Source organism: Phocoena phocoena, chromosome 13 (genome assembly GCF_963924675.1).
Source record: "Phocoena phocoena chromosome 13, mPhoPho1.1, whole genome shotgun sequence".
Classification (NCBI taxonomy): domain Eukaryota; kingdom Metazoa; phylum Chordata; class Mammalia; order Artiodactyla; family Phocoenidae; genus Phocoena; species Phocoena phocoena.
In genome coordinates this window covers 39,163,351-39,186,625 of record NC_089231.1, presented here as the reverse complement: position 1 = coordinate 39,186,625, position 23,275 = coordinate 39,163,351, and the positions used below count along the sequence as shown (strand labels likewise).

Genomic DNA, 23,275 nt, shown 5'->3' with positions numbered 1-23,275 from the left:
CTCTGCCTCTGAAAATAGGGAAGGGTCAACAATTGCAGCAGGTATTCAATGGGGGCGGTGCCAAAAGATCATCAGGTCACCAATTCTATCTGTGCCTTTTAAAAATTTAATTAATTAATTAATTTTTTGGCTGCGTTGGGTCTTCGTTGCTGCACGCGGGCTTTCTCTAGTTGCAGCGAGTGGGGGCTGCTATTCGTTGCAGTGCGCGGGCTTCTCATTGTGGTGGCTTCTCTTGTTGTGGAACACGGGCTCTAGGCATGCGGACTTCAGTAGTTGTGGCACTCAGACTCAGTAGTTGTGGCTCGTGGGCTCTAGAGCGCAGGCTCAGTAGTTGTGGCACACGGGCTTAGTTGCTCCGTGGCATGTGGGATCTTCCCGGACCAGGGCTCGAACCTGTGTGCCCTGCATTGGCAGGCAGATTCTTAACCACCATGCCACCAGGGAAGTCCCCTGTGCCTCACTTTCAAAACCTCTGTGACTGTGCATTCCTGAATCTGGGCAAATGTGATTTAGAGACAGGATGCAGTCCTGTAGTCTAAAGAGCTGAAGATAATATATTCACCCCACAGGCTTCTGTGACTGTTCCCCCCCCCCCCTCATCTTCTGCATCTCCACTACTGGGGAGACAGGGAGCTCTTTCAAGCGGGCATTTGTCAAATAATACATGATGCATGTGAGCCCCCCAGTCTGGAACCTACAAGAGTTAGGTCTGTATATTCCAGACAATTGAGTTTATTTAATCACTTTATTGAAAAGGGTGCATAGAGTATCAATGTTTATTTCCTTATGGTTCTAAATAACGTATAATATTCTGCATGTGGTTTAGTGGTTTATGAGAGCCTCGGCACTGAATATGAACATGGAATATCTGTATCACTGGGGATTGTGATGGGCAAACAGAAGGAAGATGCATTTTTTTTTTTTCACCATTTAGTGAACAAATACTTTGATGCCCTTCTGGGGGCCCCTGGTGTTCTGCTGAGAGTTACTGCTTTAGAATAAAAGGTCACATTTGGAAGGAAGTGACTGAATAAATCTAATGTTAATTTTATTTTAGGAATTAAAAAATTCTTAGAGGGAGTAAGCTAGGTCAACTAATTTCTTGGTTACAGCTAGGTAAAGCGTGTCTCTTTTTACTGGGAATTGGTTTAGTAGTTTTTAGTGAATCTGAAGGATTTTTTTCTATTGCTCACTTCCTCTCTCCTTGTCGCCACTCATTCTGGCTGCCTCTATTAGTGTTTTTAATTCAAGAGGTTAAATTTCTCTAAAAGACTTTTGAGAAGCATTAAAGTGAATGATACTTCACACTTGTGAGATGCTGTTGCTAATTGTGCTGGTCACCACCATATATATTCTTGTGTCTATTTCTTAATCTGGGTTGAAATTACAAAACTGCTGGTAAAGAAAGTCAAATACTTTAAAGATGCCTGGGTTTTGGTTTCTTTGGAGTCTTAAGGTTTTTACTTTCTATTTAAAAAATAACACTGAGGGATTTGGGGATGGAGGGGAGGGTGCACAAAGATATACCATGTTTATGGATTGGAAGAATACTGTTAAAACAACTATACTACTCACGGCAATCTACAGATTCATTGCAATCCCTATCAAAATACCAATGGCATTTTTCTCAGCAGTAAAACAAATAATTCTAAAATTTGTATGGAAACACAAATGATACTGAATAGCTAAAACAATCATGAGAAAGAAGAACAAAGTTGGAAGTATCACACGCCCTGCTTTCAAACTATACTGCAAAGCTACAGTCATCAAAACAGTATGGTACTGGAACAAAAACAGACACATAGATCAATGGAACAGAAAAGAGAGCCCAGAAATGCCACACTTATATTGTCATAATTAATCCACAACAAAGGAGGCATGAATATACAATGGGGAAAATATAGCATTTTAAATTAATAGTGTTGGGAAAATTGGACAGCTACATGCAAAATAATCAACCTGGACTACTCTCACACCATGCACAAAAATAAATTCAGAATGGATTAAAGATTTAAATGTAAGACCTGAAACCATAAAACTTCTAGAAGAAAACAGGCGGTATGGTCTTTGACTTTTTTTTTTTTTTTTTTTTGTGCTCAGGCAAGGGAAACAGAATAAACAAATGGGACTACATCAAATTAAAAAGCTTTTGCACAGGGAGAGAAACTATGAACAAAATGAAAAGACCACCTACTGAGTGTGGGAAGACATTTGCAAACAATATACCTGATAAGGGGTTAATATCCAAAATATCCAAAGAGCTCCTGCAGCTCAACATAAAGAAAAAAAACAAAAAAAAACCTGATTAAAAAATGGGCAGAGGGGACCCCCATGGTTGTCCAGTGGTTAGGACTCCATGCTTCCAATGCAGGGGGTGCAGGTTCGATCCCTGGTTGGGGAGCTAAGATCCCACAAGCTGCATGGCATGGCCAAAAATAAGTAAATAACAGGTTAAAAAAATGGGCAGAGGACCTGAATAGACATTTTTCCAAAGAAGACATACAAATGGTCAATAGGCACCTGAAAAGATGTTCAACTTCACTAATCATCAGACAAGTGCAAATCAAAACTACAATGAGATATCATCTCATACCTGTCAGGATAACTATTTAAAAAAAGACAACAGGGGCTTCCCTGGTGGTGCAGTGGTTGAGAATCCTCCTGCCGATGCAGGGGACACGGGTTAGTGCCCCGGTCTGGGATGATCCCACATGCCGCAGAGAGGCTGGGCCTGTGAGCCATGGCCGCTGAGCCTGCGCATCCGGAGCCTGTGCTCCGCAACGGGAGAGGCCACAACAGTGAGAGGCCCGCATACCGCAAAAAAAAAAAAAAAAAAAAGATATACCCTAAAAAAGACAACAAATAAGTATTGGGGAGAATGTGGAGAAAAGGGAAACCTTGTTGCTGGGAGTGTAAATTGATGTAGCCACTATGGAAAACAGTATATAGGGTCCTCAAAAAATTAGTAGAACTATCATATGATCTAGCAACTCCACTTCTGGGTTATTTATCCGAAGAAAACAAAAACACTAATTAGAAAAGATATATGCACCCCTATGTTTATTGCAGCATTACTTACAACAGCTAAAAATATAGAAGCAACCTAAGTTCCCATCAATAGATGAATGAATAAAGAAGATGTGGTGTGTGTATATATATATATATATATTCACACACACACACAATAGAATGTTACTCAGCCATAAAAAAAGGATGAAATCTTGCCAATTGTGACAACATGGATGGACCTAGAGGGTATTATGCTAAGTGAAATAAGTTAGACAGAGAATGACAAATACCATATGATTTTACTTTAATGTGAAATCTATACATGAAAAAAAAATGAACAAACAAAACAGAAACAGACTCATAGATACAGAGAACAAACAGGTGTTTGCCAGAGGGGAAGGAGCTGGGGGAAGGAGATAGATAGGTGAGGGAAATTAAGAGGTACAAACTTCCAGTTATAAAATAAATGAGTCACAGGTATGAAATATACAGTGTGGGGAATATAGTCAATAATTACATAATATTTTTGTATGGTGACATATGGTAAATAGACTTGTGATCATTTTGAAATGTACAGAAATATTGAATCACTATGTTGTACACTAGGAAAAAACTAACATGGTGTTATAGGCCAATTATACTTCAAAACAAACTCTTAGAAAAAGAGATCAGATTTGTGGTTGCCAGAGGCAGCAGGTGGGGGGAGGAGGAATTGGATGAAGGCAGTCAAAAGGTACAAACTTCCAGATAAGGTAAATAAATACTAGGGATGTAACATACATGATAAATATAATTAACACTGCTACATATTATATGTGAAGTTGTTAAGAGAGTAAATCCTACGAATTCTTATCACAAGAAAAAAATACTTTTTTTCTGTTTCTTTAATTTCGCATCTATATGAGAGGATGGATGTTCACTAAACTTACTGTGTAATCATTTCATGATGTATGAAAGTCGAATCATTAGGCTGTACACCTTAAACATATACAGGGCTCTGTGTCAATTATATCTAAATAAAACTGGAAGAAAATAAAGATATTCCACAGAGGATTGGCGCAGCACATTAAAGGTATGGCGTTAAATCCACCACAAGGTAAGTAGGACACCTTCTGTTCCTCTGTGAGCGGCAGGCTTTCTTGGACTGCGATAGGTCACTGCAGTACTTGGACTATTCAGTGGGCCTAGCTAAGCAGAGGCCTTGGCTATTGCTCTTTCAGAAAATAGACCAGAAGTCTCATTTTCCTTCAGAGAGACCCTGCCTAGAAATGCTTTTTAACCCTGTGCTGCTTTCTGGGAAGGGGGTTCCACAGGGTGACAGCCAGACACTTCTGGGCACGGCAGTGGGCTGGGAAACAGAAGCAATCACCCCTTCCAAAAAACATTTGAATTGAGTACCCAATGGAAAAATTATATTTTTGTAAACCCCAAGTTTCAAATAAGAATCTAAAATGTTGCTATACAGAAAGAGATGGATGCCTGGGCAAGCTTTTGTAGCTGTTCTATCCAGCCTCAGAAAAAAATGGTGTCCTTGATGGTATGCTGATTTAGGTCATTTTGACTGGAGCTCAGCACACAGCAGCTGGTGGTAGACCTGGCTACAGAATTAGAGGAATTCAACCAACATCAGAGCGCTTCTTGGCTCAGAACATTAGGCCTAAGATTGGAAGTGACAAGGGAATAAAGGAGTCCATTCCCAGTGTAAACCATCCTCAGATATGCAGTCTCAATGGAAGAAAATGGCCTCTAATCTAGAAGCCCGTCAGTAGGTGGTATAAAAAAACAACTTGTCTATCTATGGAAGAAGAACTTGTCCTGAAGTTTGTAAAGGTTGTAGAAGTTTAAACAACTTCCTAAATCAACATCTGTAAATGGAAGTTCACCTTTGGGTTAAATTAAGCTTTATAAGCTTGTGTTTATAGAAGAATGTTGTAAGACTAATTTTTAAATTTGTCTTGTGCTTGATTGAATTTTTCCTATTATTGATATTATAATATTGAAGGTGATTTCCCGTTTTTGTAAATGGCCAAAAACATGATTTGTGAGGATGGTAATTAAGGTCACAGCAGTCTGTTTTAGAATCACATGTTTAAAGGAAAATAGTTTTTCTTATTAAGTTGTTCAACAAGCCTATATTCTAGAATCCCAACACTCTGTCTAGAACCTGTGTGGCCATGGTCTAGAGCCACCTATGGGAGCAGGTGTGCCTCAGGAACCACCAGAGATTTAAACAGAGATCCTCAAGTGCAATCTGTATCTCCATCTCTCCCAAGGGATGACCTCATTTAAAGAAAAAAAAGTTTAAAAGTATAAAGTTGGGAACTGGAGCCTTGGTAAAGGTAAGCTGTTTTTCCAGAGGTTTAATCTTGTCCTTAATAGATTGTCCCTCACTGTGCAGCTTTTGCTTGAGGGACGAGGTGTCTATGTTGGTCTTGAACTATTCTGAGGGCTGTTTGTGTCCCTGCTCTGGTTGCTCTCTGAGGTATTCTTTGCCACTCTTCATGCTGTGAAAAAAGAAAAAGGTAACTGATCTGTAGAGGAAGAGAAAGTGATTTGAGAAATGTGACTTCTTGAGCGATTACTTCTGAACTTGGGAGTGTGTTCTCAGTCAGGCCCATCTGCTTCCTGGGAGGGCAGAGGAGATGAACTGCTTTAAGATGTAGAAAACTTGCACCTTCATTTACCTCAGCTTTCCATGCTGGAGACCGTGCAGAGCCCTAGAGGCTGAGCTGCTCCCGGGCCTTTGGCTACAATGTGGGGCAAAGCCCAGAACCCACACTGGCCACTCTGCAGCCAGAGAAATGGGCCCTTTTTCAAGGTATGCAATGGCATGCTGACTCATCCCTGGCCTTCCATGTGAGCCAGGGGTTGTAAAAATAAAGGATGAAAGGATGCTGTATCTTACAAAAGTATATTAAATCGAGTAAATGTCCCTGTTCTTTGTTGAATATAGCATGTTATGAAAGGGCTTTGCAGCAGTTATTCTGAGATTTGTTACGTAAAAACGAGCCATGCGTGGTCTAAGACAGGGCTGCCCAATAGAACTGTGATGATGGAAATGTTCTGTATGTGCCCTATTCCAATATGGAAGCCACTAGACATACATGATTATGCAACACTTGAAATGTGACTAGAGAGACGAGCAGAATTTTATTTACGTTTAATGGCTACCTGTGGTTCGTCACTACTGTACGGTACTGGATATCACAGGTCTGGGAGATCACATCTTTTTATGTACTTTGTTGCTGTTTATTCATTTTACAAAAAGGAAGTTTTTATGTGAAATTGTGTATAGAATTGCTTTGGACTGCTGTTCTATCAAGAACTTAAGTACAGTGTCTAAGAAGCTATGTCCATTGCCTGCCTACATTGTGCCCTGAGCCTTGAGAGTTCTTGTCCTCAGTGGAGAATTCTGTGACTGATGTTCACTGCCATCAAATACGCACTCTTCTCTCCCTACATACCCCACCTAGAGGATGCGCAGTCTCCTCAGCAGAGTCCACATCAAGGCTGTGTGCGTGACCCAGTGATGTACGCCATGGCCAAGAACACATCTCCAACAGCTAAATCCACCCTGTAATAAAGCTTTACAAAGCACCACTTAGTTCTTGTATTGCTTTCACCATGGTCCTCACTACTGCATTTCACCCTTATCATCTGGGAGGCCTTCTCTCAATATGAGTTTATCCACGTGAGACGAATTGGTTGGATATTGGCAAACATCCAGTTAGATGGCTGTGTTTATTTGAAGTGCTGCCTCTACCAAGGTGGGTATTGGGCAAGGCCTGGGTGTTGGGTGCTATAGGGAACGTAAGGATGTGTGCCCACAAACATCCCACTTCTGAAACCACAAACAGAGGGACATTGTCTGATAAAAGATTTCTGAGTCACAGCCAGTGAGTGGCAAGAGGCAGTCTGGGAGAGACTGTTTGGATGCCAAAACACTGGCATAGCAGCGACGTATCACGTAACAGGGTCTCCTGAGAGAGGTGGTCTCTGAGCTGCCTTGACTCTAAAATAAAGCACTGGTTGCATTTTGAGGATTTAAATGAACATTTAAACTAACAGCATTTTCACAACTTTTTTTCTCATTATTTGGTAGTCCGTTCTTTTGGTCTATCCTGGATTTAAGTATGTGGCAGCTCCTGATTTAGCACAACATTATGAATTAAGTTTAATCTAATATTTCATGGGGTTTCACAATAAACAGCGTAGCTTGCACGGGTAAATTAAGGCCCCCATCTCAACTACCGCTGAGGACACAGAGGAAACAAGGCAAGATGATTATAAGTTAACTGAGTGGTACAGGCATGAAGTGCTCCCCCCTAGAGTGGGCTCTCCTTGTGAGCTCAGCTTCTCAGAAGCTTTGAGGTGGAGGTAGACTGGAGCTGGACCTTGGAAGGAAGTCGTGGCACAACTGGCTAGCACTGGCAGGTAGGAAATTGTAGGTATAAAGTCACAGAAGGAGAACCCCACTGGTGTTTAAGAAGCAAAGTGAGAGGATCAGTAGGCAGAGCCAGATGGCTCATGTAGAAAGTTAACGGCTAGAAAGAAAGGTTACAGTCACGTTACAAAGGAAGAACGGACTCAACTTTGAGTTCTTACCTGTGTATTTAATCTTCACAGTAACTCCATAATGAAGGCTGATGTGTTAACCAGAGAATGCTTGGTGGGAAAAACAGAATCCAGTCTGCGTTGGCTTAAGCCAAAGGCAATTAATCACAAGATCCCAATTTGGATTGGTACTCTCCCAGTGTCAGTCAACTGTAGTCAAGGAGGCAGAGTTATACTACACAAATGTGGCTACCAGGGACCCTATGTATATATAAATGGCTACTGTATTGAACAGAAAAAAAGTTAAGAATACATATTGTAATCTCTAGAGCAACTGCTAAAATATAATGCACAGAAGTATAACTTAAAATCAACAGGTAAGTTAAAATGGAATTATTTAAAAATTAAAATTAAAGGGATAAAGAACAGGGGTATAGATAAAATTTGATTGGTCATAAGCTGATAATTGTTGAAACTGGGTGATGGATACATGGGGATTCATTATACTATTCTATCTTTGTAAATGTTTAAAATTCCCCATAATAAAAAGTTTTTAAAATGGATGTATTTCATACAGAAACTAAAAGGTCCCTTGGTTCTTCTGTTCCAGTCATTGTATATGCTTCACTAGAAAACATTCTGAGTTCTTCTCCTGCAATGAAAGCAAAACCACCCAGGCCCATTAAGTAGAAAGTTTCAGGGTCAGTGAACATTACTGTCATCATTGTGGTTGATTAAAAGCCCTGATGCTTGGAATCTTTCCTTGCAATTTTGATTTAGTAGGTCTGGAGTGGGATCTATGCATCTTATTTTCTACACACAATTCCAGTGACACTGATGCATGTCCACCTTTGGGGAGCACAGGAGTAACCCATATTCTGTGGATTATCCTATGCAAGCTGCCCCTTGTCATGCCTATCCTTGGCTTGGGTACTTCCCTGCTGTAGGACGCAAGCAACATGATGATGTGGCACTTCACGCAGTCTTAGCTACATCAAGGCATCGTGAAGCATCCTGCCATTTATTCTCTTTCTGTAATTCCAGCAGAGAGTCTTTTTCCTGGGTAGTTGATTTATAGTAGTGCCTATTGCCATTTTAATTGCTTTAGTTTCAAAACATTAGTATCCTTGTGAGCTTTTCCCCCATGTAACCCACTCAACCTATGCATTGTCTGAAGCCTTTGGCCAGGAATGCTCCCTTCCCCCTTCACCAGGGCCAGCTTCATGGGCATGTGACCTGTGAAGTCACACAGAGCTCCACACTCAGAAGGCCTCACACTTGGCTTAATGCTCTCCTGTTACTGCCTTGAAATTCTTAGTTTTATCTTTGAACTTGTGTTTTGTAGGTCAAGCGTGATGAGACAAGCATACACGTGAGCAGAGGAGATATGTGCAATATGTGTGTCCACTGTTCCTTACCACCTCTTTCATTTACAGCCATCGTGATTCTCGTGAGCACAGAATTCTAGTGGGCCCACCATACATGAGAGTCCAGGGAGGTTCAGAGTTAAGTACAAGGCAAGCATGTTATGTCTACAACTGAGAAAGTGGGGACACAAGGGCCCCAAAAGGTCATACTTTCTATTTGAACCAGACTTGATTTGAATGCAAAAAGAAGGTAATGGCATTCTAAGAAGCACGAATGACCATGGCACCCAAACATTCCCTTTTTTACTCATGTTACTTTCCTGTATTAGCCAACCACTTACGCTGAAATGATGACACAGAAGGAAAACATAGGGCAGCTCAAAATTTCTTTCAGTCCTTCCTTAGTCATCGGTAAGTTCAGAGTGTTGATAGAATGTGTACATATCAGGAAGTGAAATATCAGTTGAGCTACTTTTGCGTGTTGTTTCCACTGTTCTGATAAGAATGAAACATATATGCGTACAAAAGGTATAAAGTAATAATTGTGTAATTTTTGGTGATGCTGTACATGAGTTAAATGCTCTATAGAGGCACTAAAAACTGGAATAGCACAATAGAAAGAGCAATGATAAAATTAACACTAATAATTTAAAGTTCTAATTTTTCCTAGAACAGCATCAAGTAGCAAACAGATAAAACACTGTAACAAGTTGTGAGAGAGACCACAGAAGAAAGGTAAAACAAATTAGTACTTTTTTTTTTTAACATCTTTATTGGACTATAATTGCTTTACAATGGTGTGTTAATTTCTGCTGTACAACAAAGTGAATCAGCTATACGTATACATATATCCCCATATCTCCTCCCTCTTGCATCTCCCTCCCACCCTCCCTATCCTACCCCTCTAGATGGTCACAAAGCACCGAGCTGATCTCCCTGTGCTACGCAGCTGCTTCCCACTAGCTATCTATTTTACATTTGGTAGTGTATATATGTCCATGCCACTCTCTCACTTTGTCCCAGCTTACCCTTCCCCCTCCCTGTGTCCTCAAGTCCATGCTCTATGTCTGCGTCTTTATTCCTGTCCTGCCCCTAGGTTCTTCAGAACATTTTTTTTTTTTTAGATCCAATATATATGTGTTAGCATACGGTATTTTTCTTTCTGACTTACTTCACTCTGTACGACAGTCTCTAGGTCCATCCACTTCACTACAAATAACTTAATTTCGTTTCTTTTTATGGCTGAGTAATATTCCATTGTATATATGTGCCACATCCTCTTTATCCATTCATCTGTTGATGGACACTCAGGTTGCTTCCATGTCCTGGCTATTGTAAACAGAGCTGCAATGAACACTGTGGTACATGACTCTTTTTGAATTATGGTTTTCTCAGGGTATATGCCCAGTAGTGGGACTGGTGGGTCGTATGGTAGTTCTGTTTTGTTTTTAAGGAACCTCCATACTGTTCTCCATAGTGGCTGTATCCATTTACATTCCCACCAACAGTGCAAGAGGGTTCCCTTTTCTCCACACCCTCTCCTGCATTTACTGTTTTTAGATTTTTTTGATGATGGCCATTCTGACTGGTGAGAGGTGATACCTCATTGTAGTTTTGATTTGCATTTCTCTAACGATTAGTGATGTTGAGCATCCTTTCATGTGTTTGTTGGCAATCTGTATATCTTCTCTGGAGAAATGTCAATTTAAGTCTTCTGCCCATTTTTGATTGGGTTGTTTGCTTTTTGGATATTGAGCTGCATGAGCTGCTTGTATATTTTGGAGATTAATCCTTTGTCAGTTGCTTCATCTGCAAATATTTTTTCCCATTCTGAGTGCTGTCTTTTCGTCTTGTTTATGGTTTCCTTTGCTGTGCAAAAGCTTTTAAGTTTCATTAGGTCCCATTTGTTTATTTTTGTTTTTATTTCCATTTGTCTAGGAGGTGGGTCAAAAAGGATCTTGCTGTTGATTTATGTCATAGAGTGTTCTGCCTATGTTTTCCTCTAAGACTTTTATAGTGTCTCACCTTACATTTAGGTCTTTAATCCATTTTGAGTTTATTTTTGTGTATGGTGTTAGGGAGTGTTCTAACTTCATTCTTTTACATGTAGCTGTCCAGTTTTCCCAGTATCACTTATTGAAGAGGCTGTCTTTCCTCCATCGTATATTCTTGCCTCCTTTATCAAAGATAAGGTGACCATATGTGCATGGGTTTGTCTCTGGGCTTCTATCCTGTTCCATTGATCTGTATTTCTGTTTTTGGGCCAGTACCATACTGTCTTGATTACTGTAGCTTTGTAATATAGTGTGACGTCTGGGAGCCTGATTCCTCCAGCTCTGTTTTTCTTTCTCAAGATTGCTTTGGCTATTCGGGCTCTTTTGTTTTTCCATACAAATTGTGCAACTTTTTGTTCTAGTTCTGAGAATGTGAAAAATGCCATTGGTAGTTTGATAGGGATTGCATTGAATCTGTAGATTGCTTTGGGTAGTAGAGTCATTTTCACAATGTTGATTCTTCCAATCCAAGAACATGGTATATCTCTCCATCTGTTGGTATCATCTTTCTTTCATCAGTGTCCTAATAGTTTTCTGCATACAGGTCTTTTGTCTCCTTAGGTAGGTTTATTCCTAGGTATTTTCTTTTTGTTGCAATGGTAAATGGGAATGTTTAATTTCTCTTTCAGATTTTTCATCATTAGTGTATAGGAATGCAAGGGATTTCTGTGCATTAATTTTGTATCCTGCAACTTTACCAAATTCATTGATTAGCTCTAGTAGTTTTCTGGTAGCATCTTTAGGATTCTCTATGTATAGTATCATGTCATCTGCAAACAGTGACAGCTTTACTTCTTTTACGAGTTGGATTCCTTTTATTTATTTTTCTTCTCTGATTGCTGTGGCTAAAACTTCCAAACTATGTTGAATAATAGCTGCGAGTGTGGGCACCTTTGTCTTGTTCCTGATCTTACAGGAAGTGGTTTCAGTTTTTCCCATTGAGAACAATGTTGGCTTTGGGTTTGTCATATATGGCTTTTATTATGTTGAGGTAAGTTCCCTCTATGCCTATGCCTACTTTCTGGAGGGTTTTTTTTTTTTTTTTTAATGGTAAATGGGTGTTGAATTTTGTCAAAAGCTTTTTCTGCATCTATTGAGATGATGGTTTTTCTCCTTCAATTTGTTAATACGGTTTATCACATTGATTAATTTGTGTATACTGAAGAATCCTTGCATTTCTGTGATAAACTGCACTTGATCATGGTGTATGATCCTTTTAATGTGCTGTTGGATTCTGTTTGCTTTATTTTGTTGAGGATTTTTGCCTCTATGTTCATCAGTGATATTGGCCTGTAGTTTTCTTTTGTTGTGACATCTTTGTCTGGTTTTGGTACCAGGGTGATGGTAGCCTCATAGAATGAGTTTGGGAGTGTTCCTCCCTCTGCTATATTTTGGAAGAGTTTGAAAAGGATAGGTGTTAGCTCCTCTCTAAATGTTTGGTAGAATTCGCCTGTGACGCCATCTGGTCCTGGGCTTTTGTTTGCTGGAAGATTTTTAATCACAGTTCCAGTTTCAGTGCTTGTGACCGATCTCTTTATATTTTCTATTTCTTCCTGGTTCAGTCTTGGAAGGTTGTGCTTTTCTAAGAATTTGTCCATTTCTTCCCGGTTGTCCATTTTATTGGCATATAGTTGCTTGTAGTAATCTCTTATGATCCTTTGTATTTCTGCAGTGTCAGTTGTTACTTCTCCTTTTCATTTCTAATTCTATTGATTTGAGTCTTCTCCCTTTTTTTCTTGATGAGTCTGGCTAATGGTTTATCAATTTTGTTTATCTTCTCAAAGAACCAGCTTTTAGTTTTATTGATCTTTGCTATCATTTCCTTCATTGCTTTTTCATTTATTTCTGGTCTGATCTTTACGATTTCTTTCCTTCTGCTAACTTTGGGGGTTTCTTGTTCTTCTTTCTCTAACTGCTTTAAGTGTAAGGTAGGTTGAGATTTTTCTTGTTTCTTGAGGTAGGATTGTATTGCTATAAACTTCCCTCTTAGAACTGCTTTTGCTGCATTCCATAGGTTTTGGGTCATTGTGTTTTCATTGTCATTTGTTTCTCGGTATTTTTTGATTTTCTCTTTGATTTCTTCAGTGATCTCTTGGTTATTTAGTGGTGTATTTTTTAGCCTCCATGTATTTGTATTTTTTTACAGATTTTTTCCTATAATTGATATCTAGTCTCATAGCATTGTGGTCAGGAAAGATACTTGATATGATTTCAATTTTCTTAAATTTACCAAGGTTTCGTTTGTGACCCAAGATATGATCTATCCTGGAGAATGTTCCACAAGAACTTGAGAAGAGTGTATTCAGTTGATTTTGGATGGAATATCCTATAAATATCAATTAAATCCATCTTGTTTAATATGTCATTTAAAGCTTGTGTTTCCTTATTTATATTTTCATTTTGGATTATCTGTCCGTTGGTGAAAGTGGGGTGTTAAAGTCCCCTACTGTTATTGTGTTAATGTCGATTTCCCCTTTTATGGCTGTTAGCAGTTTCCTTGTGTATTGAGGTGCTCCTATATTGGGTGCATAAATATTTACAATTGTTATATCTTCTTCTTGGATTTATCCCTTGATCATTATGTAGTGGCTTTCTTTGTTTCTTGTAATAGTCTTTTTACTTTAAAGTCTATTTTGTCTAATATGAGAATTGCTACTCCGTATTAGTACTTTTTTTTTTTTTTTTGCCATACGCGGGCCTCTCGTTGTGGCCTCTCCCATTGCGGAGCACAGGCTCCGGACGCACAGGCTCAGCGGCCATGGCTCACGGGCCCAGCCACCCTGCGGCATGTGGGATCTTCCCAGACCGGGGCACGAACCCGTGTCCCCTGCATCGGCAGGCGAACTCTCAACCACTGCGCCACGAAGGAAGTCCAATACTTTTAATGGTACTGTTTATCTGAGTTTTGGAGAAAAGGCCCCACATTTTCATTCTGCACTGGGTCCTATATATTGGGTAGCCATTCCTGCTCTTGAGTGCTCTGCTCCTCCTGAGGCAGGTCTCAAATCTTTCCTTGTTGGAACCCCTTTCTGTCTACAGCTCTTTGGGGATTCCACCTGATTGTCATGGATTTGAAGGCCGCCACTGTTTTGTGGCTCCTCTGCTGCTTCATTTATGAAATCCAGAGCTGGACCAGGACTTAAGAAATAATTCAGGGGCTCCATGATCTCTAGAGGAAGGACACCTGCCACAGTGGAAGATGATACAACTTCTCAATCCCCTTCTAACCCTGACTTGGGGAAGCAGCCAAATGCTGGAATCTCTTATCTGGCACTGCTGGTTCTCTCTTTGATGAGTTTTGGCAGAAAAATGCTTCTGGAAGACTAAACCTCAGCTATTATCCTTGACAACTTGGTTCCTCTCTATTCTTTTCTGCTACCCAGTGAATTGTTGAGCAATTGTGAGTAGGTAGAGCAGGTGGAGGCTCTTGTCAACAGTGACTGATTTCATCAAAACTCTGCATGAAGAGTCCTGGCAAAGCAATGCTTGGGAGATTTTATTTTGTTTTGGTTTTAATGGTACAGCAGAATCACCTCTTCTTTTTTAAAAAAAGTGAAAAAGATAATTTTGGCAAATGTGCAAACATCACATCACAAAACTGGAAACAAGAAGCTTTATAGGAAACCGATGAAGATGAGAAACTATAGGAAACTGAAAATGAGCAACACAAGATCTTTGTGGTGAAGGATATAAAGAACATAAAAATGTATATTCAAGGTTTTTCATGGAACATTATAACCCATCAAATTAAGGTATCCATATTCTCTAACAAAAATTAACTGAGCTGAGGAAGGGTAATGCAAAAGTATTCTAATGCAGTGCTGCCCAATAGAACTTTCTGTGATGATAGAAACGTTTGATCATCCCTGTGCTAATACAGAATCCACTAGCCACATGAATACTCCCATTGTGGCTAATATAACTGAGGAACTGAATTTTTAACATGGCTTAAATTTAGCTGCTTTAAAAAGTGGCTACCAATTGAGCAGCATAGTTCTAATGCTTCATAGGTCAAAACCAGTGGTTTCTATGGGGGACTTCTCTAATTACTGCTGAGGGGTAGGGGGCTGGAGTAGAAAGAGAAGCAAGCTCTTAACAGATCTACTTAGTCACTTACACAACACCTTACATTCGCCACAGCTTCCAGAATCAGTAGGTGGCACAACCTGCTGTAAGGGGTATGAGAGAAGGATTCTTGGGGAGAGCTGAGTATGCCTTTCCAAGTCCTGGCTCAAGCCAATGGCAGTAAAAAAGGCCTAGGATTTTGTCACTCAGATGGGGAGAGGACTATGGTTCCACACAGAATCTGAGGCTTGGGCCACGCCTGGGGCATCTGTGCATGGAAATCATCGCTGTGGGGCTGGCAGGGAGCTGGAGGTGGGGCGCTTATTTTCGGACAGGGTTTCCAGAGCCAGAGGAGGATTTAGAGGTGGAAGGAGGACCTGCAGGCCCTTTCTGGCCACCTGCAGGCTGAACAGACCCTTTCTTTCTGGGGATTAAGGTCTTGTTCTTGCTCTTGAACACTTTGCTGGGATCCAGCTTGTTCACAAAGGAGTCGGTCTCTTCCGTGAGTAGGTCTGTGTTGTAGGTGATGGGTTTATACATGTTGAACCATTGCTGTAAGGCAGAATTAGGAGAGAGGGTCACAATTCAAAGGAGAAGAGTATGTGTTTATGCTCTTCACGGGAGATACAGGGGTAGAGAGCTGGGGAGATGAGGCAGAGTAAAAGACTTTAGGAAAAACTGCCTCTAAAATCTATTAGCACTTCCTTTAGGTAAAAGGGAAGACACACATTGCTTTATGGGGTCTCATAACCTTTAAACATGAGGACTAAGAATCTGAGTAAATGCGCTTCCTTCTAACCTAGTGTGCACTGAGCCTGGTATGCTAGGTCCCAAATCATCAGGGTACGGTGTCCTTCTAATTGTTCTGCCTCCAAACCAGCCACTGCCCATCAGGTGGACTTGGTAGCATCCTTCCCACAGGGAAGGAGCACACAGAGGCCAGAGCAGGCCTCTACTGAGGGAAGTTGCCTGCTCTCTTCCCTACAGGCTTTCTGGGCAGTTGAGGGCAAAGGGCATCTACATTTATTTTCATTGATCACAACCACCCACCATGTTGCCTGGATGTATGTCACTGTCATGTGACATTTGAGGAAAGTGAGGTCCACTCGATGAATACATTCATCGAGTCCCTCATTTTTTGCCATCCAGTCAAAAGTTCTTCTAGACACACCTGGTGTTCTCAAAGCAGGCAGTACATCAGCATTACCTGACATCTGTATGTTTAAAATGGTGTCTGGATATATAATATAAATGAGGCACATCCATACTTTGAAATACTCTATATCATTGAAAAAGACAGCTCTCTATATATTGATAGGGAATGAGCTCCAACACGGAGTTAAGTGAAAAGAAGGTGCAGAACAATGTGAATAGTATATCGCACTTGTGATTTAGAAAAAAGGAACCAAAAACTGTATGCATGCATGCATGCTTTCTATCCAATAAAGTATCTCAGTGAGGGCACAAGAGAAACTAACAGTGGCTCCCTGTGGGGAAGTGGATGGGGAAGCTGGAGAACCAGTGAATAAGAGACTGATTTTTCACTGTTCCTGTATGCATGTTCTGCCTATCCAAAATGAATGGTCAAACCTAATCTCCCCCCACCACCAACCCCTTTTCATTAGAAGTAAAAACTCCCCAGGTGATTCTGAGGATCAGCCAAGTTTGGGAACCATTTAACTAGATTAGTATAAAGTGAGGTTGTCCACCTAAATTGGAAGCACCTGCCTTGCTTATTGAACATACATGCCCCTGGGCTCAACCCCAGATCTCCTACATCAGATGAGGAAGCTGGGAATCTGCGGTGTAAGCATTTCCTCAGAAGATTCTGATACATTCTACAGTTTGAGATGACAGGTGGTCCCCCCTTACCTTGGCCTGTGGGCTAATGCCATAGCTGGTGAAAGCATACTGCCACTGGGGCAGGCCCAGGTGGGTGATAAGCAGGCGATAGTAGGCAGTAAAGGTATCGGTGAGAAAATGCCAGTATAATGCTCTGTCCAGGAACCAGATCTCAGTGTCTTGTGCTAATGCTGAAATAGCAGACAAAGGACATAAAGGAAGGGATGGCTTAACACTTTTTTCCTTTTATCTATAAAGTCAACATCTACTCATGGCTAAAACAAATTTCAATAGTAGAAGGAATGTAAACTGTAAGTAAAAGTTCCCTTTTTTCCCTTCAACCTCCCAGTTCTGTTCTCCAGTGGCCACTGTTACTGGCTTCTTTATATTCTTTTACAAATTCTTTTTTTTTTTTTTTTTTTTTACAAATTCTTGATCAGTCAGTCGACTGATCTATCTGCTGGGCTTTGGCCACCTGTGCATTCAGGCTATCTAAGCAGCACTCCATTCTTGTGTGGACTCAATACTCCCCCTCCCCCAATAGGTACATACTGTGGTCTCAGCCTTCCTGATGGAGAGGCACTCTGTCTGAACAGTTCCGGCTTTCTCAGGAGGTCTGTCAGGAATTAGAAGTGCTGTGAGAAACCACCATGGAGGAGCCCAGACCAGCTTCCTCTCCTGGGACTCCTGCCTGTGCGGCTGTGTGATGTGCTGGTTGAGCTGAAGCAGGCACTATTGTACCAGCTCCTGCCTCACGCTTGCTTCTGACCGTCCATTCTTAGTACTCCTAGTTCATATCCTAGGCCTCTCCTATTTCATCTCCTGTCTAATGGCTGTAACATCTCCCTAAGTGGCCTCCATCCTCCAGTACCTTCCACTTCCATTTCTGCCTGTGGTCACATTTTCATTTGAATCCTGCCATACTTCTGCTAAATAACCTTGACTCCCCACCTACTTCCACGTAATGTCCAAACCCCTTCACCTGGCTTTCAAAACTCCACATGAAAGGGAATCACAGGGCTTCTGATGTCATCTCCTCCTCATCCACAAGATGAACCACGTGGCCAATGAACTGGAATTGTCATTCCCCCCAAATCAGGTGCATTCTCTCATGGCATGGCTTTTACCCATATCCCTTTGCTTGGATGCCCCCTTTTGCCCCACACCCCACACCCCCCATATCTCATTCAGACCTATACTTCAAGATGTAGCTCATTAGTTGCGGCTCACTGGCTCCTTAGTTGTGGCACACGAGCTCTTTAGTTGTGGCCCCACATGCTGCAACTAAGACCCGGTGCAACCAAATAGATAAATAAATAAATATTAAAAAAAAAAAAAAAGATGCAGCTCAAAGGCTACTTCACAAAGACTCCTCCAGCTGGAGATGATCTCTCCTTTCCCCCAGAGGTGAACCCTGGTGTGTCTTCTCACCCTCTGCAGGCAGAAAGCTACTTGAAGAGGGCTGGACATTGTCCAACTCTGTAGTTCCTAGGGACTGAACTGCTGTTAGGGGGCCAGGTGGTGCCCACTGTTTAAGAAGCCAGAGCCGCCTTCTCTTGATTTCCCATCTGGGATCTTAGTTTGAGGTCTAGTAATTCAGATTTTTATTGCTGTTAATTGGCCTACATAAATACGTGTAAAAGAAAGACAATGTTTTTCCTGGATGCTTTTCTAATGCATGAGCCTGCTGGAGGAGTTATAAACAGAATGACTATTTCTTTTAGCATTTATTCACTTATTATCCTAATCTTATTATTTTGCAGTAACTCACAAGTGACACAAATGACAATAGCTTAAAAAGACTCTAGTAATTGGCCTGGAGGGGGATGCTCAGAGAGGACCAAAGGGGTTTTCTGGGTCTTGGCATCTACAAGAGACCCAGCAGCACCTCAGAAGGGGAGGGAAGAGCATGCCTTTTGTGTGATGGCTGGAGAGCAAGGTCAGCCAAGGCCATTCCCAAGCTACAGGACCATGCCTGCCATGATTCTTACCTGGTTTCCCTCTTTTGTAGACAAGGCAAACCTTCCCATTTCCGTTGCAAGGATCCAGCTCAAATATTACACTGCGAGAATCAAAGTGAGGCTTCTCTGGCTGGTTCTCACTAGCTGCAAACCCAGAAGTTAATGGTAATGTTCAAACACACTCAGCTCAAACATACTTATTCATCCAGCTTTGCTTGGATGAAATAAACAGAGGGAAAAAAAGCCTTATCTCAAACATATTCTTAACTATTATTTTCAAACGTGGACCAAATGTATTCTATACTCTAAATGTCCTGGGTCTTATTCATGGTCTAAGCCTCTGTCTTGGCTCCCCTACCACCAACAGAGTGTCATGGAATCTGGGGAAGGGGGCATGAGGACAACAAACTGAACTTCTTGGGAGTGGGACTACGTAAGTCAGAGTAATCTGAACAACTTTTTTCTTTTTCCCCAGATACATGGTTTCCCCTCATTTATAGCACTTCATGATCTTTTGATTAGAATCCTTTTTCCTCTGTCTAAAATGTATATTCGTGGCATGTTATGTTTATTTCTATTATAATTATAACATTATAATTAATGCTAAGTCTGGCTCTGTTAGAAATACCTACCTAGAAACGAAATACCATAATGTAACAGAAAAAAAGATAAATTCTTAGAAATGCAACCATCAGAAACCTTCTCTCCTGCTTCTTTCATTACAGCAATTATGCAATAATGATTAGCATTAGTGACTGGGGTGGAAAGGGTTTAACAAACCTAGGAGAGATTGGATAAAACAGAGTATATAAAAATAATATTTTTGATTTACACATATACCCATACATATAATTTTACATAAATGCATAAATATTTACATTTCTAAATAAGAAGGCTTTTTGTGTTTTTTTTTGTTTCTTTCTTTAACATGGTTTTACCCTCCCCTGGTGGTTATACCTTCATATTCTTCATCTCATATGGTCCTAGGCAGACATATAGGTATACATTTAAATTTTGTGAGATCATTTACTATATAAAAATGGGATACCACACATGTTACCTGAATCTTACTTTCTATACAATAATACAATGTGGAAAGCCCTCTAAGGGTTGTAACTCTAATGCATTCTTTTTAATGGCTGCCTGACAGTCTGTGGGAGTGCATGCACCCTAATTTATCCTGTGAGCCACCTATTGATAGGGGGCCAATATTATTCTGCTACAAATGCTACAGTAATCATCTCTGTACCTGTCCCTTTGTTCTGGTGCTTTTGTTATACGGCTAGATACCCTGAAGTATTATAGAATGGACATTGCCAGACTGCTTTTTGAAAAGGCCTTTGTTTTTGAAAGATATTTTCATGGGGTATAGAATTCTAGGTTGACAATTTTTTCCTTTGAGTATTTTAACTTTTTTTTAATCAAATGAATTTGCTTAAAGAATATTTTAATTTAAAGTTTTTAATGTATTTATTTTTTATTCCGGTCTAACAGCATGATTTTCCTCTGATTGTTTCTTTCTTTCTTTTTATTGGAGGATAGTTGATTTACAATGTTGTGTTAGTTTCAGGTGTACAGCAAAGTGAATCAGTTATACATATACCCACTCTTTTTTAGATTCTTTTCCTATATAGGTCATTACAGAGTATTGAGTAGAGTTTCCTGTGCTATACAGTAGGTCCTTATTAGTTATCTATTTGATATATAGTAGTATTATACGTCAATCCCAATCTCCCAATTTATCCCTCCCCCTTCCCTGAGTATTTTATCTTGATTGAATTGTTTCCAACGAGAAATATGCTATTATCCTTATCTTTGCTCCTTTGTATGGAATTGTCTTTTTCCATTGACTGCTTTTAAGATTTTCTCTTTATCCCTGATTTTGAGCAATTTGATTACGTTTCCTAGTATTGTTTCTTCATGTTTCTTGTTCCTGGCTTGTTAAGCTTCTTAGATATGGTTTAAGTTTCCAAGTAACTGGTACAGTTTTGAGCCACTATTTCTTCAAATAGTATTTCCTGGTCCATCCCCCTCTTTTCAGGGACTCCAATTATACATACATTATACCATTTGTTGTCCCTCAGTTCACTGATGCTATTTTGATTAAAATAATTTTTTACTTTCTTTCTGTGTTATTTTGGATTGTCTATTGTTATGTCTTTAATTTCTCCAGTCTTTTCTTTGGCAATATCTAAACTATTGTTAGTCCCATCCAGTGTATTTTTCATCTCAGAAACTAGTTTCATCTCTAGAAGTTGAGTTTGGATTTGTTTTTTCCTATCTTCCATGTCTGTACAAAGTTTTTGGACATATAGAATATAGTAATGACTGTTTTAAAGTCTGTATCTGCTAATTCTAAACTGTACCTCAATTCTGGATTGGTTTCAATTAATTTTTCTCCTCCTTATGGTCATTTTTTCCTGCTTTTTTGCATACCTGGTAATCTTTGATTGGATGCCAGAAATTGTTAATTTTGCATTGTTGAGTGCTTGCTATTTTTATATTTCTATAAATATTGTTGAACTTTGTTCTGTGACACAGTTAAATTACTCGAAAACAGATACTTTCAGGTCTTGTGCTTAGTGTTTGACAGGCAGAACCCAAGGCAGCATTTAACCTAGGGCTAATTTTTTCCCCATTACTGAGGCAAGACCCTTCTGAGTACTCTACCTAATTCTATGTAAGCCATGAGGTGTTTCAACCTGGACGGTAGAAATGGACACTATTCCTGGTTCAGTGTGAGTACCAGGCATTGTTCCCTCTAATCTTCTTGGGTGGTTTTGTCCCTGGCCTTGGGTAGTATCTTCACATGTGTGTGCTCATCAGTTCTTTCCTGAATACTTGAGGACACTCTGCAGATCTCTGCAGTTCTCTCTCTATGCAGCTCATTCCTCTCTGTTACTCAGTCCTGTGAACTCTACCTGTCTTCATCCAGCTGGGCTCTTAGTTATGTCTTCTCAACAGGTACAACAGGTTCTCCTTGGGTTCCCTTCTCTATGCTGTCAACTGGAAACTTTCAGATACTAAGCTAGGGTTCACCTCATTTGCTTCCCATCATTCAGAGCTCATCATTCTTCCCTGTATGATGGTCAGTATCTTGACAACATCCATTGTTTTATATATTTTGTCTGTTTTTGGTTTTTTTGTTGTTCCAGGTGGTAAGATAAATCTGGCCTCCACTATTCCATCTTGGATGAAATCAAAACTCCAGACTGTAGGCTCCCACCAAGTTTTAGCAGCCTTGACTGATGCTGACTGGGGTCTGCCCTCAGGTGAAAAGTTATAAAAATAGGAAAATCATTCAGTGTGGTTCCCTTGTGCCATTTGTAGATGCCACTCCAGTTTCTGCTTATTTTTGGTTACTCTCCAGTCCTTTTAGGTAATTATTTTAAAAGTTTCCCCAGAGTTTAGAGTATTATCTGCACAAGTCCTGATCTGGTAAAAGGTAGTATGCCATATGGCCAGAATCATAAGGTCAAATCTACAATGTCACTGTTATTAGTTCTTCACTGAATTTTTAGTTTGGTTTTATCTCCATGTGCACATTAGCACACTGTCCTACAGTCTGTGCCTAATAATTTCACCCTCAGGAATAACAGTGGATATCTTTCTGTTACCTGTTATTTGTGCTGATTCTTGTTCATGGTGTTGTGTTTCTTCATGTGCCTGGTTCTTTTTAAGTAGGATTATTTTTGAAAAATTATTTATAAAAACAATGAGGTCTAGGATAATGTTTTCTTCCTCTAGGGAAGAATTTTATTTTTATATGAGTTTTATACTGAGATATAATTCACCTACCATACCATTCACTTAAAGTGTACAAGTTAATGGTTTTTAGTATATTTAGAGCTGTGCAACCATAAACAGTCAATTTTAGTACATTTCTCTGGAGTGAATTTCTGTTTTTTTCTGCCAGGCCCCTGGGGAGATTAGTAATCTGGAATCAAATTAGTCCAATTTTGGGATTTAACATTTTCTGGGATGCACAGGTGACTTATATTTGGGCTTTGGTCCATGTGAAGAGTGGTTATTTCTGGTTCATTCTATCTCCTAGACTATATAGCTCCTCATGGTGCTAACCAAAAGGGTAGGGTCGTTTTTATGGGTGCCATCTTCTGTAGGTTCTAGACTCCATTTTATTCTTCTAGTCTCACATATGGGTCAAATTCTCAGCTTTTCAGTTGCCTCATTGCCTCTTTTGAAAAGGACAACGTATCCTAGGCAAAAGCAACCCTAAACATTGAGCCTCTTCCCTGGATTTCTGTCTTCTTCTGGATGTTGATCTGGTGCTATCTCACCATCTTATTAGCTCTTATTTGATGATTTTTATATGTTCCCTGACTTTTCAGTTGTCTTCAGCAGGAAGACTGCTCTGAATTACCTATCTGCCATTACCAGGAGGCCTCTTCATCAGTTTAAGTAT

General features: G+C 40.1%; 1 protein-coding gene across 2 annotated transcripts in view; it reads right to left on the bottom strand.

Annotated features, from left to right (window-relative positions):
* Positions 1-15,370: 15,370 nt before the first annotated feature.
* TPGS2 (tubulin polyglutamylase complex subunit 2) overlaps positions 15,371-23,275 on the bottom strand; it is a 55,555-nt gene continuing 47,650 nt past the window's right edge. Inside the window, exons 5-7 of one of the 2 annotated variants that reach the window (XM_065890018.1) lie at positions 18,883-18,992; positions 16,922-17,082; positions 15,371-15,601 (exon numbers count right to left, since the gene is read on the bottom strand). In XM_065890018.1, coding sequence (XP_065746090.1) covers positions 15,371-15,601; positions 16,922-17,082; positions 18,883-18,992 — 502 coding nt within the window. Of the gene's footprint in view, positions 15,602-16,921; positions 17,083-18,882; positions 18,997-23,275 lie in introns of both variants that reach the window. The other variant, XM_065890019.1, reaches the window with a different exon arrangement.